The sequence below is a fragment of the Patagioenas fasciata genome, chromosome 13 (genome assembly GCF_037038585.1).
Source record: "Patagioenas fasciata isolate bPatFas1 chromosome 13, bPatFas1.hap1, whole genome shotgun sequence".
NCBI classification, from domain to species: Eukaryota; Metazoa; Chordata; class Aves; order Columbiformes; family Columbidae; genus Patagioenas; species Patagioenas fasciata.
In genome coordinates, this window is record NC_092532.1 from 17,493,969 (window position 1) to 17,513,559 (window position 19,591).

At 36.9% G+C, this 19,591-nt stretch overlaps 1 protein-coding gene across 15 annotated transcripts in view; it reads left to right on the plus strand.

Moving 5' to 3' along the window:
- The window catches only part of ZNF536 (zinc finger protein 536), a 345,571-nt gene that overhangs the window by 197,222 nt on the left and 128,758 nt on the right, over window positions 1–19,591 (plus strand). For all 15 annotated transcript variants that reach the window (XM_071814307.1, XM_071814304.1, XM_071814314.1 and 12 more), the window contains one exon: window positions 13,318–13,470. In XM_071814307.1, coding sequence (XP_071670408.1) covers window positions 13,318–13,470 — 153 coding nt within the window. The remainder of the gene's footprint in view (window positions 1–13,317; window positions 13,471–19,591) is intronic.

The window sequence follows — 19,591 nt, forward strand, 5'->3', positions numbered from 1 at the left end:
CTGATACCTAGCAACTTCTGCATCATGGGTGAAAAGCAAAGAAAGATTTAGACACATACCATCTCCTATCTATAATTCTGCTTTGACTATGGTCTTATGACACATATTTTTTAGGGAATATTTTCAATAATGCTTACTGATGTAAAGCACTCTTAGCCTGCACTCTTGCAAGGCATTATCACGATGAAGGTGAATGTGTAGAAGATCACTATGTTTGGTTTCATTTATTGTAATAGTTGTGGTTAAAATGTATATCATGCTGCTGTTTCAGATCACAGTGTTAATTCTAAAAATTACAATAATCATAGGTGGATTATATCTGCATCTTTTCAAATAGGTGACAGAATATATTTCTGTGCTGTTTTTCCAAAAGAAAAATTAAAGATAAGAGGCAGGAGTTTCAAGTAACATTGCAACATTTAGTTGTCAAACTATGAATGGAAATTGCCATTATGGGGACTGTGTGTTTACTCTCATTCTTCATAAAAACTGTAGTGAAAGTATATCCAAAAAGAAAGGAATTTCTTAAAAAAAAAAAAAGTAATGTCATAGTAGATGAGCAGTGATTCAATGTAACTAAAACTAATATTAATTGAAAATAACCCTGGAATACAGAGAAGGAAGTCTGTACGCTCACCAGTCAATGCCAGTCTTCTGCAGTTTCATGATAAAACTTAGTGTGATAGCAGTATAGAGTTACTGACTGTTAAGCCATGGCAGATTTTGGTAGTCCACCCTGTATTAAAATGCTTCAACATGTATCAGCAAACTCCACTGCCCAGTAGTCAGTGGGATCGCTTTTTTGAAACAAATACATATGACCCTCATGACTGTGCAGGTATCTGTGGTGAGATATCACAGAATCTGTAGCCAGAAAGGAACCATTGCTAGTAAAATTGTTGAAATTATTTCAGTTTAATTTGACCAGTTTATACTGCCCTTCACCTCTTCTCAACCCCACACGTTACTTTGTTAGGTTGGCCAGTCCCACTGTAGACAGCTTTCAAATGTAATGGATTACAAGCCAGTTTGTTATGTACCAAATTCTGCATGGGCTTGCCAGGCTATTGGAGTGGCTCCCGCTTGTGCCATCCTGAAAAGGCATGGAAACGTTTGTCTCCACAAATGCAGTAGCCTGCATTTTCAGAGTTTAAATTAGTCTGTTCACTGAGATAGTACCTACTGCATAGTCTCAATGTAAGATGAGCCAAATGTAAGATCAGCCAAAATTAGAATCTTAAGACTTTCTGACTTGCAGGGTAAGAGTTTGGGTCTAGACAATCTCCATAATTATCCTGATGTATTTGTTCAGATTTTGTTGGATTCAGAGATTTAGTTTGTACACATAATTCATAGGTTGTTTCGTCACAACTGAGCAAGGTGTTAAAAGTTTCCTATCTGCTGCTCAGGTGTAGTTAGTGTATTCATCCTATATACTGCAGGTATTTTACTGCTGTTCAGAACAGTGAAAATCTGGTGAAAAGCTGGTCTTCCTCCATATGCTGTGGAATTATTCAAGATGTACTTGTGCAACTTCTGTCTTTTCCAAATGTGACTCATTTATGTCATCCTGTGGCTGTAAGAAGATGTGTGTTAAACAAGTATGTCCACTTTGAAAGATACGTTATTGCTGACTCATTTTCTTTAAAGTTGGTGTTACTTTGTAAGGGTTAGGTTTCCCCTATTCTTCTACTCTGTAAAGATCTCCTATCCTGCATATCTTAACTGTCTGAAATAAGATTTCCTTCTGTCAGCGTTTAATGTCCTGTGAGCTTCATCAAGATGGTAGTTTCATGTTGGTGGATGTTGTGTGATGGTTAGAGTGGTCATTGGTTCAGAAGACACAGATCAGAAAGGATGCAAAATGTTGTAAAGCCATTCTCAGGGAATCAAACACTCAACAGAGTGGAGACTTAAAGATTGTGCATTGTTAGGAAGGCATTAAATACCTGCTACTGCTTTGGGATGTGTGAGGAAACAGGTAGATCTCCAGGAATCTGAAAAAATAAGGTTTCATCACAGCAATACTTTGTCCTTGCTGTCTACTCTGAGACTGGAGAAATTATCTTAAACATTGTGGCGTAGAAGGCTAAATGTAAGAATTGACACTGTTAACTTTTTTTCCTTCTTATCCTCAGCTGCTTACTGTTAGGAATTTTCTTTTACAGAAACTGACCCTACAAATTAATATTTAAGGTAGTGCTGTATGCTTTTGACTGTCTTCAAGAGGATCAGTCAGTACCAAATGCACTCAACTGATTACAAGTATTCATATGCATTTTCAATAGTGTGTTAAAAATTCAGTTCTGGGATGGATTTCATTACATCATTATCTGCAGTTTTTGCAGCCACATGTGTTTCCTGTACCTTGCTGCAAACTTTGCAAATTTTGACCTTCATGTGAAGTTGTTTCCTCTGTTTGGTAGGCTCCATAGAGACAATGTTTTTCATTTCTGGTAGAGAAATGTGCTTGCAAATAATTTAGTCCAGGTTATTTCCTAATTTTATAGATGCTGCTGATGGGTTAAAGTTTGTATTATCTGGTGGATTGATGGGGAGGAACCATAAACAAGTGAAAGAAAATTGCAAAAACTTTGTACCGTGTTACCATCAGGCTGTATGCCCCTCAAAGTCACCAGTTCATCTTAGCGGGGTGATAAGTACTTTGTACAATAACCTTTGCTTTGCTCAGTCCCCATTACTGCCTCTGTGTTGATGTTCCAGATTTGTGCACAGGCAGTGTTTCTTGTATTTTTGGAGGAACTTGGCTTCCAAGTGCCTGATCTTTTCTTTTCTTGTCCCCTTCCCCAGAAGAAAACAACTTCTAGGCTTCTGACTAGACCATCTGGACTTCAAATCCCTTTGGCCGATGGTCTTATGGAAAGTACTGTCAGGCTGGGAAACTCAGAGGAGCCTTCCATCAGCCTGGGAACTGTGGTCTGCATAGCTTGCTTAAAAATCAGTGGGCTGTTTTACCTGGTATTGAAAGAGGAATTAACTCACTGAATCTGAGGGAACATCTGTCCGAGAGGTTGATGTTTCTCGTGGTTGATGTGGGACTTGATAACTCTCTGGGGTTATAGTGATATAAGCGGTGTGATGTGCTGCAGAAGACCGGCCATGGCAGCACAGAGGCTTCAGAGGAAGGTTGATGAGACCTGCCAGGACTCTGAAGAGCTCCCAGTCACACCGGTGTGTGGGAGGCTGGTTGTGAGCGTGTAGCTTTCTTGTGGAAGGGAAGCACTGAGCAGTAGCGAGTGGCTGGGCACACCCTGGCTTTGATAGCTACAGATGGAGACCTAAAAGATTGCAGGGCCACAGTCCAACACCAGCACATGTAAAATAAGGCTCAGGATTTAGATAACTCTGTTCCAGCATACTGACGTGTGTGGCCACAGTCCAACTCCAACACATGCAAAATTAGTTTCAGGATCATTCCAGCATACTGAAGCCTATGCCTAAACCAGTTATTGCCACAAGCTCAGCTAAATCAGAGGAGAGTGTTCAAAACAGTGTTTTTTCTCTCTCTTTTTTTTTTTTTTTTTTTAGCCAGTATAGTTCAGATGAAAAATTTTGTATTTTTGTAGTAGAAAAGGAAAACTGGATTATTGACATAGCAGCTCCATAGGCAGCATTTCATATTTTTATAGCCCACAAATAGTATGTTATATTATGTTATATTATCAGTGTACTTTAAGGCTATTTTACAAACATAGATACAGGTTGACCTAGTAATGTGTTTTTTGAGATACATCATTAGTATAAAAAAAATTAATGAGTCCATTCATATAATATCACATTTAAAGACATCATGGTTTCAGTATGCCCACAATACATCATTTAGCCAATGAGAGAAAAAAAAATACCAAACAGTTAAACTATCCCTTCTCAAGATTAGAAGTAATGCATTTAATCAATATTTTTTCCATTATAGCAAAACGCATGTAATTAACATACTTTATTTATAGAAAAAAGTGTGTTAGTAAAATAGACTCAGCAGTTCAGAGTTGCTCGTATTTCTTGAAGTACAACTCATTTTTTTGTGAAATGGGGAAAGTTGGAAACGATACTGAAGTGGCACGCACCAAAGAAGTTAAATGAGAGAAAATTAGTTACAGAGGTATTTGTATTAGCCTAAAGCAGTTGTTTAGTTTGAAGGCAGCACTGGAAAGTAAAAAGTAAGAAAACACAGATACTGGAGAAGTCTATGCTATCATAATCTATCCAAATGTAACACACACCATGACATTATTCACTTTTTGGAGACTCTGTCAGCACCTCTTTATTCAGTAATCTGTAAATGAAATTACAGTCTTTAATTCTTTCTCATTTTGTTGAGGGGGAAATTAGTAATGTGGCTACCTGTACAGTTGTTTTTATGTTACTGATTTTATCGTTGGTTTCTTTCTTACTGGAGTCTACAGAAAAATGTTCCTTTGAAATTTTAAATAATTTACATTTTTCTTTGTTGGAATGAGGACCTGTTACTGGCACTTCTATGCTGATTTTTGCCACCCTGTGATAAGATAATGAAAAGGGGTTTTCTTAATCAATAGTATGCTAGAACTTCTCCAATGGTACCTGATGGTCTGAGAGCTATGTATAGTGTAGGCAAGTCTGTGGTTCTGACTTGAGAAAAAAAATGATTTGTTTGATTTTGGGATATGTTTAAGCCCAGCAATTCAGGGTGCAACTTGACTAGTGTGGTTATTAAATATTTCCATACAAGTGCTCAAAAGATTTTAAAATATATTAATGCATTTTGAAAACTATGTGGAGTTGGGTGTTAATTTGTGCTTTTTAAAACCGCACAGACTGTACATTGTTGGGCACCTGGGAAGAATCTTGGCAAAACAGGTTCAGTGCCACCCAGATTCACCATCTTTCCTGCAGTTTACTGACAACATCTTGAAGTTTCTTCACAGTGTAGCCTGTACACTGTACAAAATGGTTCTGTTTGTCCCACATGTTGTTTAGGAATGAGATAGAAGTCATAGGGAAGTACACCTTACATGTTTGGTTTATAGGTATGTAGAGACGCTAACAAGTGGAAGGAACAGGGTAAGTATGGACGCGAGAAGAAGGCAATATATTCATTCACAGAAGTCCAGTTAACGGTTATTTTAGTTGATTAGCTAGCAACTTCATTTTCTCCCTCATGAAATTGCCTCCACAGATCCTTACTTCTGGAGCTTAATCAGCAGTAGCAATCCATCCCAGGAGTGGGAGATCAGGAGTACTTAATTAAAGAGGGACTGTAAGGCAACTCTCCCAAATTGGATATCTGATCTAGCCTTGGCATCAGGAGAGCAATGCTAGGTAAAAGTGTTTATCAAGCTCCACATAGCCACTCTGCAAATCTCAGAGATGGGAATATGATGCAGACAGCCTGTAGAAGCTGCTATAACCTGAGTAGTGTGGGCTTTAAGGCCATCTGGCACCTGAACACCTGCCTACAAATAACACGTACAAATCCAAAAGGTAGTCCAGTTGGATAGCTTTTCTGCTTAGATTCCCCACTGGAATTTTCTCCAAAAGCAGTAAACAATCTGTATGAAGTGTGGAAAGACCTCGTCTTCTCTGGTCTGTAATCAAGTGTCCATTTTAAATTTAGGTGACAGGATCAAAGCCAAAGTCAGTCAAAGGTTTGGGTAAGAAAACTAGTGAGGCAGGCTTACATGAGAATTACAGACCATTGCTGGGAGTTAACATCACTATCAGAAGTATAAATGAAGACCAGAGTAAATTTTGAGGGTAGATGACAAAGAACATCAGCAAAATACGAAGGAAAGACCCATGGGTGCATATTTAAGCTCAGTATTGCTAATCCAAAGAGTAAATATCTGCTTTGCTTATGAAGATGCATGTTATGGACAGAGAAGTATAATAAGGTGTTCTGGCAGCTTAGATGGGCACTACTGAAGAAAGCAAGAACACTCAGAAGTTCATCACTGGGAGTAACTAGTGTTACATTCAAGATTGCAAACAGACCCATCGTTCTGGTAAATGATGAACTGCATCCTCTTCTAAAGCATCCACTTTTCCTGTGGAAAGATTATACAAGTCTAGAGGAATTTCATGGACCTCATCTGGCAAACTCAGTGATTTGGGATCTAAAGTGCTTTGATCTATACAGTCAAATTAAGGAAGTGGGATTTCAAAGCCATGATTTTGGAGTAGCAGAACTGAAAAGCCAGTGAAGGAGCTGGATGGTGGAAGAGTCTTGCATGTGAGGAGTTTAGAAAAGGAGACAGCAGGATTTTGAAACAAATCAGCAAAAATGATCTTAGAGGGAATCAGGTAGTGATCCACGGTCATTTGCTGCATGCTCAGCTCTTATTGGTTAGCTGGAGGTTCCAGGATCCAGTGGTGATACCGTAAAAGTGAAGACTGTTTAACAAAAGCAAGCACTCTCATGGCCATTCACAGTGTAGTTACGAGGTGTGTGACTTAATTGAAGGACTTTGCAGAGGTCTGACTGCATAAATTCCAACTTACACCTCTTAATTATACCATTTGCTCATGTGCGTGTGGTTTTAGAATGGCCTTAAAAGTTGTGAGCACTGGAAAAGATGAAGAAGTTTGATATACCTGCATGTGCATATATTCAAAATCTTCAGCACTTTTTTCAGTCTCATTTTGATTCAATTTTATCAAAACTAATATTTCAATAATATGCTAAGGACCTGATTCAAATGTGAGTGTTGAAGTTTCATTGAATTCAGTAGGGCTGGAGAGATATACAGTAGCGAGATTAAAGTTTTCAGCTTGCTTCTTCTCGTGCTGAGCTAAGAATGTGTGATTGTTTGCAGGATAATGACATTTAACTGTAATCTTCTTGGGGCATAGACCACATTCCATTGATTTTGTACAACTGAACTTAGTATAGCTGATTAATAAAGCAATAAATGCAGAAAATGAACTATTTTGTGTTTTATTAACAATTTGCATTTCATATAGTATTTAATTTTAAATAAGTATAAAAGCATATCCTCAAATGGTAAGATGTAATTGCTGATCATGTATCTCTTTGTTCCAGACACTTTTATAAAAGCGTATGTATTATGTATGACGTGACCTTCAAATGTCATGAATGCGTTGTGCAATAAACTGTCAATATTTGTGGCTATAAGGTACTAGATGACTTTTACAATAATTGGAACAGCTTTATTAAAAGCTTGGATCACTCAGCTGGTTAAAGAGAAAGACACAGGCCAATGTTCATCTGGGAGTTATCTTCTGCCAACTGTTAAATGAAAGATATTGTAAGGTGCTTAAGATGTTCTCTTTCTTTCTCTCTTTCTCTCTTTCTCTCTCTTTTTCTTTCTTTCTCTCTCTCTTTCTTTTCCTTCCTTCCTTCCTTCCTTCCTTCCTTCCTTCCTTCCTTCCTTCCTTCCTTCCTTCCTTCCTTCCTTCCTTCCTACCTACCTACCTACCTACCTACCTACCTACCTACCTACCTACCTACCTACCTACCTACAATTAAAAAGGTCTCATACAAAAAACGTTCTCTCCAAAGAGTCCTTTTTTTCCAATATGCTTAATTTTCTGTCCAAACTGAGCTCTGTAACTTAATGGCAAGTAACCAACCCTGGTTTTTAAGTACTACATCTGATTTTCTGTGTTTTGGTCACACAATTCTTCAAATCAGGCAGCTAAAATGATGTATTCAGAAACTGTGTTTGAACTTTGATTATCTTAAAAGATTTTAAAGTTTTGGAACAATTTGAAAAGTAGACTGCTAGAAACTCCAAACCAAAAATTCTGTGGGGAATTTGGTTAAAACAAAAAAGAGGATGAGAAAATTTTGTGATAAACAAAAGCTGGATTTTGGCTAAGTGTCTATTGGTGTCTCTTTGTGCTGTATACACGTCTTTTGCGTGTTTCTCAGAACAAGTATCATAGTGAAAAGCAATAAGACATAACCAACATTTACATATTGTCATGCAAAGTGTTTTGCACCCATGGGGTGTGAAAACCACCAGTCTTCAAGTGTGTCATGGGCTCCAGGTATGGGCTTTAGGTGTGTGTGCTGTCAGCACGTCACCAGCCTACCAGTTACTAAGAAATTGCTTAGAGTTATGTTGACTTCATTGCTCTTGTGCTTGAAACAACACCTAGATAGTTCTGTTGTGGTTGTAATAATGCCTAGATAGCCCATCTGTAGCCCAGGGTATTGACTGTGATTGCTATTTGTTGCCTTCTAAATGTTGCAAGTCTTGCCTCATATAAATGGTTATGGGCATTTTACTTCAGTTTAATTTAGATTATGTTTTAAATTGAAATCTGCTAGTGCACTAATCGGTAGCAGAACCAGGACAGTTTGTGCCTTTTGTTTGCCTGTGCGGTTCAGAGGGCTGAGTGGGAAGTCTGATGTCAGAAGCGATATCTTCTTATTTACCAATGGAACCTTTTGGTATAGTCTTTATTTTAATAATATGAACAATGTGAATGCTGCTTTCTCACTAGTAGGTCTCCTTTCCAATTCTCTTCTAAAATAGCTCTCTATTTAAACAAATTCTCTGCCAATCCATATTAATGCCTAACAGTTTAAGGTTCCCATATATGGTCATTATAAAACCTAAATCCCTGATGAAACAATAGAGACAGCAAGTTGTTCCTGACCTAAGACATTAGTAACTCTTTCCGGAGGCCTAAAATATAACTGTAATATTTAGTAATATTAGACTTTCTTTTTAAGCCATGAATTTCACTAGCAAAAAAAGTATAGTGGCATCTTCTAATAGGATTCTAATTTCAAATTAAGAGTACTGGGCCAGATTCTGTTCTCAGATACATAAAAGCATGCTGGTCGAAGCTACCTCAGGTATCTAGAAAGATACGGTTAATTATACCCCTAATTATATTCCGGTTTTCCACTATTTTGAGTATTAGTAAAGCTTTCTCTAAGGAATGGGCAAGAATAGTAAAGCACGTTTTCCCGGAAACTTTGTGTATCCTATACTGCCTCTCAGGGAATGAGTTGGTCGAGTCCAGGCATACTTGCATAAAGGTGTCAGCAGTGACAGCATTAACACGCTGAATATCTTCTAACTCCCTTCTTGGTGTTTGACTCAGGACATAATTTTTCCTGCCACAAGATGGGCTAATCCAGGTGGTTTCTAGATAATAAAAAAATAACAGTGGTCACTACCACTTCTAATTGCACCATGTTTCATTAGCTTTTACAGGCAGTTCTAAAGAACTACAAATATTTTGAATTTCAGAAATATATGAAAACCTGGGGATATGTGGCTTCTGGCCACATTTTCAAAGGGGGTCTTTAATAATGTCTGAAAAATGTGCAAGAGCTAACACATACTTGTGTGATTACCTATTTTGTGAGTTGATTACCTTTTCTGTGTGATTGCCAGTTTTTGGCTAATTTGGCAATCCTTGTGTCGACAAATTCCAAGTGACTTCATTGATAATTTAGCCTGCATGAGGGCTGTAATTTAGCTCCTTTGAACATGAAAGTGAATCTTCTCTGTGAATCCCTGCACTTTCACATACACACAGCAAATAAATACCCTGGTAAAATTTATGGGACATGTATGTAGATACTCCTTTGAAAATTTGGCTGCTAACATGAGCGAAGTCAGTGCTGCTACCTAAACAACTGAAAACAGGTTTCTTTTTACAAAAGTAAGCAGTGACTTTTTAATCATGTTTAGAGACTCATCCCAGACAGGTAGACCAGTCGTAAAGAACATATACAGAAATTTACATATGGTTGTGCGGCTAATTGCCACCTTCTGATACCGATGTTAAAGTGAACTTTTTTTCCTTGTCTTTGTCCCATCAGAACAGGTGCACAGTCAGTTATTAAGTGTACTTGAGGCATGGTGTGCAAAACATGTCCCTGTCATACCATCGCAGAAATTACTTCATGGCTGAATTCCTCTGTGTCCTGTGCCACTAAGCGCTATCTGCCTGCCCAGGTAGAGCATGCGTTTTATGCGTTTCAGCTGGAAATCTCATAGCGGATGTCTTCTCCTTACGCTGACGTGAAGACTGGTTTCATATATAGAACTGAATGTCGCTTTTTGCACTTCTGTTCATGACTTTTGCTGTGAACAGATCGTTTTGAAGTAAAAGGAAAGCTCAGTGAAAGTAAGTTCAGAGACAAGGCTTGGAAGCCTTACGTCTAGCATGTACATCTATACAATATTTTATGCTCTGTTCTGTTATTTCCTGCACTTGAATCAGGAAAGGTATGGATGGGCAGGAAGACATTCAGGACGTAGACCTGCCTATAATGGAAGTAGATAGTAAAAAAAACAGTCTAATCACACATGCATCGAGTGCATATCATGTAGACCACATAACTCAGTGAACCACAATGGCTGTAAGATAAGTAACTGTTCTCTTTCCTTCCTGATCTTTCATCCTCGGAACTGAGCAGCCCAAAGCCATAGCTCCAGTACCATGTAAATCACAAATTAATTTGCTGGAGATCTGTAAAACATTGCTACAGTTTTGCAGAGTTTGACAGAACTGAGAGTTTCTACTTAGGAAGGGGATCTCAGTAGCAGGAGAAAGGAAACATCAGAAGTATAGAATACACGATTCTTGGTAGAGCTGAAGATTTTTTTATTCCACACATACACTGTTATTGTCATAGTCTGTATTCACCAGTTTGCTTCTTAACCTTTGCATTGCCAGTCTCTTCACCTTTTTGTGTCACTCTCCCTCCCCTTCACTTTCCATAAATTGCTTTAAGAGACTCAGTACAAAAAAAACTTTGTAACAGAGTCTGTGAGACTTAAATGCATTTCAAAGTTAAGCACATTTGAAACTTAAGTGCCTTGACAAATAGGTATGATTTACCAAAATGGGCCCCTAGTAAGAAGTTGGGGTAGCATTTGATAGGGAGAGTCGGGAGCCTTGAACATGTCTTTTCATTGTTTGAAATAAAAGAACTTAGATGTAAAGCTGCTCATTCAGGTAGCCATGGCCTCCAGCGCTTCGGTGGGCTTTGTAGGCAGAGGAATTCAAAAGAAAACCCCTCAGCCCAGCTTTAAAGTCTTAGGAATGCTTTCACTGTGGGAAGAAAAATTCTTCAAGGTAAGGCCTCTGTTGGAGCAAAGCCTTTGGAGCTATCTACTGTATGTCTACTTAAATCTAAAAGAAAACTCTTCAGACCACCCACATCTTTCTTTGCTTCATTGTTGTTTTCAGTTTGCTTTTTCAGAGGGATTAGTGCTAGAGTAAACTCCATCGTCTCGCTGCCTTGGAAAAATTCAATTTTGTGTAAAGTGAAAATTAGACTCTTAAATCTGCAAAGTGAGCTGTTTATCTTACAAATTTATTCTTTTTTATTGGGCCACACATATTCTAGATAGAAAGATAAAAGGCAAATGGATAACAAGGCATCATTTAGAGTGACATATAGCAAAACATAACTAGTAGACTTATTTGGTAAATTCCTCCTGAGTGGCTTGTTAGCTTTATCTATATATTTATCTATAAAGCTCGTATAGTATTTATTGAAAACCAAAGTAAAATCCTGCAGTTTATCATCATGCATTCTGTACTTTGCACTTCAGCAAAATCTTTTTGCACTCAGGAATTCATTTTTTCATGAAACAGCTTAAGACATGATTATATACAACTTTTGGGAGGAAAGAAAAGGGGAAAATCTAAACTCTTTAGGAAGATTGCTATTGTAGACTAGCACCTATATGTGTTTTCTGGAACTAAAGACAAAATAAACTCTTGTGTTATGCTACTTTACATACTTGTGAATAATTCAAAATGACAGTTACTAGCTTTCTAACTTAAATGTCGTGCTTTAACTCTGCTGTTTGAGAATAATCAGAAAATGTCAAACAAGACTGTGATGTGAAAACTATCAGATTTTGTCTATTGAAGACTAGCAATAGCTTGATTACGTACAGGACTGAAATAAGCATTTTTTATATACATATATATTTTAATCACTCTATCATCCACCTTCTTTCAGCTTTAGGCTAAATAGTTTAGAGGGACCATTTTCTAATAAATAATGAAATGGCTGTTAGTGTTACCTTTTTCCAGAAATGTGGTATTTGGGTCTGTGCTGCTGTGCGAATAGTTTTTATTAGAGCCAAATGTTTAAGTCTTTCTCATGTCCCATCACTTCCATTTAAAAGGCAATGCTGTGTAAACTGCACTATGTTTCCTGACAGCTTTAGTTACATATCAAATGGGTAAAGACAGAACGTTTTTAGTCAGTAGTTTATGGTTGAAATAATCAAGACTCTGCATGCACATTTTAACTATATGCTCTCCACCTCAGTATAACACAGATAGCTCAGCTTTTGCATAAACGTGTGACGGTGTGTCCATATGTATTGCGCCTCTGTGACTTGCCAGTAGCATAAATCCAGTTCAGAATTTCAACATTTGCCATGGAACTTTTTGGTGAAATTGTAATTGACACGTCTATGTGATATTACATGACCCTGTAAGTACAAGATGATAAATGAGTCTTGTGTGTTTTGAATAATGACATTTTTTAAATGCCCTGCATTTTTGAAATTTTTATGTCAGTCTTTTGTAAGTTATTTTGTTCATAACCTGATTGGGTAATAGCAGCTTATTCAAGATGGCTCAGAATGACTGTTTCTTTATATCAGGAGAGAGAAGAGATGTCCTGGAGTCTCGCCCATTGTATTACAATGCAAAGAATAAATGTAGCTGTGAATACTGAAGGAGAAAAGTCGGGAGCTGTGGTTGAGAGGGAGATAAATTCCCTCTCATATGGCAAATTTTTTCCTTGCCTTTCCCATGATGTTGGGTCACTCACTTGATTATGTGTTGTAACTCCAAGGCTGAAATGTTGCAGAAGGAAGTTGATTAGCTTTGTGTGTAGGCATCATCACTGCTGTTCAACCCCCCATCACTGCATTTCTGTTGTTTTGGGTGGTTTTAATATACTGTTGCAAACTTTTTCCCTCTAAAAGCATGCATATTTTTACAATACTTATAAATTAAATAGATTCAACAAAGCAACAATCTAAAACTTTTTGGGGAAAAATTAATAGGAACTAAACAAAAGAAGAAATCAAACCAGATGCTGACACAGCTGTTTCTTTTCTTGTATAATTCAGTTCAATATAAAGGTACCATATGCTGCTTAAAATGATGATAGGAAAGATGAAATAATTTAAGACAATAACAAGAAAATACATGAATTGTCAGCATTCTGTCAGATTTAAAGGATGAAATAGACAGGTGTAGTATTGACATGTTTAACTTTGTGTTGTGTTAGCAGTTTTAGTGAGAACAACTTCTGACGTGCTGAAGTGATGTGAGAACATTTCTGTGTTGCAGACATTGGAGAAGAAGCTGGGAGGTCTGCAGGAGTCCAGCAGCCAGCTTTGCTGAGAGACAGGAGCCTTGGTTCTGCCATGAAAGACTGCCCATATTGTGGAAAGACGTTCAGAACATCACATCACTTAAAGGTCCACTTGAGAATACATACAGGTGAGAGCGACAAGTGAGCGGAGCACTGTCGACACATGCCATGTGTGAGGGGGTTAACATAATATGTGACTACCAGCCGTAACTCCCAGTGTACGTTGGGACTTATTAGCTGGAGAAACTCTTTTGAGAAAGATATGTGACAGTCTTAAATAAAAGCACAAGGAATGTGTTGTTGGATAAAGACCACTTTAATAGAATCATCTTTTCCCAGTTGAGGTTATTTCTGTCTCCTTCTCTGCTTCATCACTGTTTCCTTCAATTACCCTTGTCCTTTAATAGGCATAAGCCTATTGGTTTCAGACTTAGTTGTGCTAACTGCTTCAAAGGCCTTCCTTAGGATCTGCTTAGGGATTCTGTATGTTTTTTGCAGAGTTACTATTTTTGTTCCGTTTAGCATGCTCATTTTTAACCTCTCACTGTTCGTATGAATACATCAACTTCGTAAATCTCTTTTTTTTTTTTTTTCACTAGAACTCAACCCCACTTAGTAGTAAAAAATATTAGTAGCATGTTTTGCACAATGATATAACTTACCGTGTTTTATTTTAGTAATAATCACAGAACTTTTACCCTACAGACACCTACTACTGGTCTGGATTCTCTCTTTATTTTGGCATGCCACTCATTGAGTGGACTTCTCTCGATATCACTAAACAATAAGCACTCAGTTTGAAATTATAATACCTTGTTTGCTTAAAAGTACATGTGTCCATGGCAAGATTCATTTAGAGACACAGTATATGTTTAAAAATACTTGCTCTACCCATAATTAAAACCTGACATACAGTGTTGATATCCTCAGGTCCTGTTGGCATCACTAGATATTCTGGATATAGCTCTATGATACTGGTTTCTTCCAAGTCTTAGGTATTGTAGTAGTCTTTGAGGGGCACATGCAAACCTGGAAATAGAGGATACATTACTTCTCTTTGGAAACAGATGTAGTGGGCACCATAATTGTGGAGTCATTTTCTTTTTAAGCCATTTTAAATGAAGTTCAGAAATTTACTGCTACTTTCCTAATTGATAGGTAAAATAAATAGCATGAAGAAATAATTTCCAGTTGTACCTCCTACTTAACTTTTAATTTTTATTTCATTGAGGTACCAGATGAGCAGTATTTTCCTCCCTTTCCAAACTCAGCAGTCAAGTATCTCCTATTTGCTTGCACAGATGTAATACTTCAAGTTGGGTTTGCAAATATCAGGCCTGATTTTGAAAAATTGAAAATGAAGGCTGAAAATTATTTAAAGGAAAAAAAATCATTGTTGAGATGGGAAAGTTTGTTTGTTGTATTTTTATTCTTCTTTCTTTTGATTGTGGAGTAAGAGTAGCCGCACTGGTTTGATCTGAATTTTAAAATTTGGCACCCTAAGGTAGTTTTGTCTCATTGGCTTGCAAACCATTTAGGGCAGGAATATTTTTTATTTGTGTTGGACTATTTGTATGCTCTCTAATGTAGTAGAAGTAAATAAATGGTAGTTATTTTAGTGGAAAATAATCTCATAACCATGAGGTTGAAACAGTTTGACATTTTTACTGTTGGAGATGCAAAGAAAAATTATTTAAAAGAACCTGAGGATACCTATCTCTCCCTTTTGCTTTATTAGACAGTGGTCATTTTGTTCTTGTTTTAAGGATGGCAGTGATTATGCATTTGGTATTTGTGGCTTAGAACTAATGGAAAATAAATTAATTGCAATGGAAATATTCCATAAAACTTGCATATTAAAACTGACTCAATAAAATTAAAACAAGAAAAAATAAACCATGTATAAAATAACAAAGAAAAAATAAAGAAAACATCATACATACTGTTGAAACAACATTTGCAATATATTTAAAAATCATAATTTTAAAATAGATAAAGATCAATTTCCATTAAGTTGAAAACAAAGTATTTGCTAATAATGACAAGAGTGTGTTTAAATGGAGTAATGTTTTACATATTGGAAGTAATCCTAATAAATATTGTAAAAATGTAAATTTGCAAATTACTAGAGTTATTAAATAAAAATTAAGTTCCTTTGCAGTAAATGGAAATGATGTAATAGATATCAGTTATTAAACAAATATTGGTTAGCTCATACTTATCAGGGACAGTATCCTGGCTTTTATGTCACACTCTGTCTTTATTATATGTCTGGATCATATAACTGACTGATAAAAACACTTTACTGTGTTTCTCCACTACATTAACTCAATTACTGTTCTTGTTCTCACAGCACCTGTTTGTTAGAGATGAGCTCAAGCAGTTCAGCAGAAGTCAGGTTCCTTTGAACATCTGTGGGGTTGGAGGCACACACGTTGGTTGGTTGGTTTGGTACGTGTGCCAAGACAAGACCCAAAGTCTGATCCAGCCAGCAGGTGCTTTTGTGGAAATTGGCCCAAAAAAACCTAGAGAAGAATTAGCTAGTGGCTTCGATTGCTTCTTTTTTCCATTGGATATTTTTGAGTTGCAACCTTCTCCACACTGAGTATCAGTTTCTGTGTAGTTTGCTAACATATAATGAGCTTCTGAAGGAAAGAACTAAACAACACAAAAACCCCCAAGGTTTTATTTAGCATGCTCAGTGGAGTCCCAACACGCAATTGTAGAGGATTTTTCTTCTTATCTAATTCAATGATATTCAGCCAGGAAGACCTTTAAGGGGAAGATAGTAAGATACAATTTTTGATTGTTCCCGTATGATAAGAAGAAAAGGGTATAATTATGTGAAATCAGTTTCTCTTCTTTCTTTCTCTAAAAACAGTTGAAGGATGGAGACAATTCCTTAGCATGACCCCAAGAGAAGAGAGGAAGGACTCTCAGGGCAAGATGCTTCAGAGCCTTGGGTCTTAGAGAGGACAGACATTAAAACTGTTGTAGCGCTCCTGGAGATGACTTCTGTGACCAGTGAGCAGAGATGGGCTGATGGCCCTGCTTCCTCAGAGCTACCTACTTGCAGAAACTCACTGTGTGAAGAGATGCAGAAACACGGGCAGAGCAAGATTGTACCAGTAGTGCAGAGTAGACATGGGGGTGGACTGGCCACTTTGAACTTCAGGCTTCCTGGTTATAAAATAATATATAGTCCAGTAGAGAAGGTTATAACACAGAAGGCTTGGACATGTTCATACTTAGTGAGAAGGAAAACCATCTAAGTATCCAAAACCCACAATGTGCCATATAGACACTTTCAGAGTTTCTGGTTTTCTCCTCTCAGGGCAGCAATTTAAGGTTCCTTCATTCAGAGAGCTGGGCATCTTCTTTACGTTCTTGAGCACTCTCGATTCCCAGTGAAAGCAAATAAATGGGTGTGGTTTTTTGACTGCACAGAAACAGTTAGTTATAAAATTAAAATTTCTTGTGTTCTGTCTTTGACAAGTGACACATTATGTAGAGGCTCATTTCAGATTAGCTCTAGCACCTCTTTGCACCTTGTGTTAGTGTCCAGAAGCTACTGCGGCTGTAAACCAGTTTGGGTTTTGTGGTCATTAGCTGCTCAAGTATATTCCCAGTATGACTGGTACAGTTAAATCCCTTGAGTAATGAAAAAAGAATAATATGTATAAGCAAAGGAGAGCCCTGAAGAAGGTTTGGTTTGTGCTAAACAGGAGAAACCTGAGAGGGATAGGAAGACAAAACTCAGTGAGGCTGTGTCCATTGACTGAGGGTATGTTACAATACGTTTGATACACATCTTACATGTTTTAAGTGTATTATGTACATTTACAATGTTACTGCATTTTCCCTTGAAAATGTGAGGAGCCAATTTTAACACTTCCTGAGAAGAACTGATGAAATACAGTAAAAATGGTGCGGTTTTAAATGAATTCAATTCACATTTTCTTCCTAAAAAAAGACTGCCTGTTGCCATTCTCTGAAAGCGCTTGTAGTGGGATGAGCAATATGAATAATTAAGGAAAATGGGTATGTGTGCTCCAAGAGGAGACAATTTTGGTATTGAACATCCTTTATTCTTACATTTCTAAGATGAACTAAAAGGACTTTTCATTTCTCTAGATTCCTCCAGATTTCCCATCCTTAACATTGTGCAGCATGCCTTTTCTCCTGTCTTAATGACATCCCAAACTTTTGTTGAAAATAATTGATTGAATTTAAATTTCCTTAAAAGTTTAAGAGGTAATGTTACAGTATAAATTTCCTACCAAACACTAAGTAGGGAAATATCCATTAGTGAAATTAACTACAGTTTCTAGGTAGCTAACAATGTGCAGTATACAGTAGGGCATGGCTAATGAACACTGCAGTGGGTGATATTTCATTATACAAATTAATGCTCACATTTTAATGGGAAAGTCACATAATGAATCTCAGCTTCAGTGACAGCAATTAGAGACACAGATTGTCCCCTTCTGGACAAGGCACTGTTTAGCAATAAGCAGCTGTGTAAAAAGTCTTCAGGTTTACAACATATATATATGCTTTGGGGGAATTAGTGTACAGTTTATATTAATGTACTGAATCTTCCCTGCAAAGTAACAACCATATTTATCTCTCTGCCTTTTAACTAAGTAAAGACATGTAAAAAGACTAAATAAATATTACAGATGAGATATAAATAAAGGAAAATATTCAATTATAAAACTTTATAAAATTAAGATATTGTATTGTAATGCCGAGTGCACAATTGAAAAATCTTTATTAAACTGAGTCAAAAGCATCAAAAGTCTGTCCTTTTACAGGACAGGGGTAGTTTCATCTTATGGAGAAAAATCACTAGTAAAGGAAAGTAGTAAAGAGAAGAAGTTAACTAGTATTTCTGACAAACAGATTAATTGTGTGGTGAAACATGTGCAGGATCCAAAAATAATCCTACAGAACCTTTGATATTCCATTTGGTTTAAAAAGTGTGAAGTGAATGATTAGAATGATAAAAGAAATTACTGTGTAAGAATAGGCATAATAATGAACTAATTAAACCATACAGCAATTCATTTCTAAAATATCTACTGCACAATGGGTAAAATAGGTTATCAATAACTGTTTCAATGGTAAAATAAAAAATGCTGGAAAATGCTTTCAATATTTTCATTAAGCACTATTCTCTGGAATTATGTTTGATTTCATTTGCTCTGCCTAAAAGAAAACTATAGCTTGTTTAGAAATGTGCAGGATCAAATTGCGACACGCGTTGTCCCTGAGTGGCTGCCAAAGCAGGAGGTGTCGGGGTTCTTGAGGGGATGCGCAGCCCTTGCGACACTGAGGGGCAGCACTGCTGGGGCAGTGGGGCATAGTCCGCAAACCAACCCCATAACAAATCTGATTTTAGAAGGAGGGGGGACATTCAGCGAGGAAGTGGAGTCTAAAGTGCAGTACAGATTTTTCAGCAGCTGTATGTTAAGTGTAAAAAATGAATAAACAAGACCACAGCACTAATATAAATAGATATTTAAGAAGTACAGAGACTTGATAAGGGAAACTAAAGTAATAGTAAAAATATGTATGTGGGTATTCGGGTTATGGAGAACAGGATAAAATTCTGTAGATCTGGCAGGTTTAACAATTGGGATCTTACTAATACTGGACAAGAATGGATAAAAAAATTATCAACCATGATATAGGAGACCAAATACTCTTCTGTTCTGTTCTCAGAAAGAAACACTATGGTTTTTACAGTTATTTTCCAATGATACAATTTTGCCTTTAAGTATTGGGGCTATTATGCTGTAGCCCACTACATTTTAGTATTTTTTGGAATGAATGAGACTGGATAACTTATAGATCAAGTCTTAAAAACCCTGGCTGAAGAGCTCTCCAAATCAAACTTCATTTAAAAAAAACAAGTCTTGGAACATAGATCAAGTTCCAGAGCACTCATAGTAAAAAAGGTCTGGCTACTCTAATATTTCCAAAAATAAAGAATATTAGTGCCTTGAAATTGTAAATGGACTATGCTGACACAAGTTTTGGGTAAAATTACAGAATGAATTTGTTAACTAATTAAGAATTGGTAGCATAGTTAATTCAATTTTATTTAATGAAAGTAGTTTTTATCAAGTTTCTCACTTTCTCTCGAGGCTTGTGAAAGTAGCTTCTTCTATGTGACAATCCCCCCTCCACCAAAAAACCTGGTATGTGAAGATGAAGTGATACATAAATGGAAGTTCCACAGCA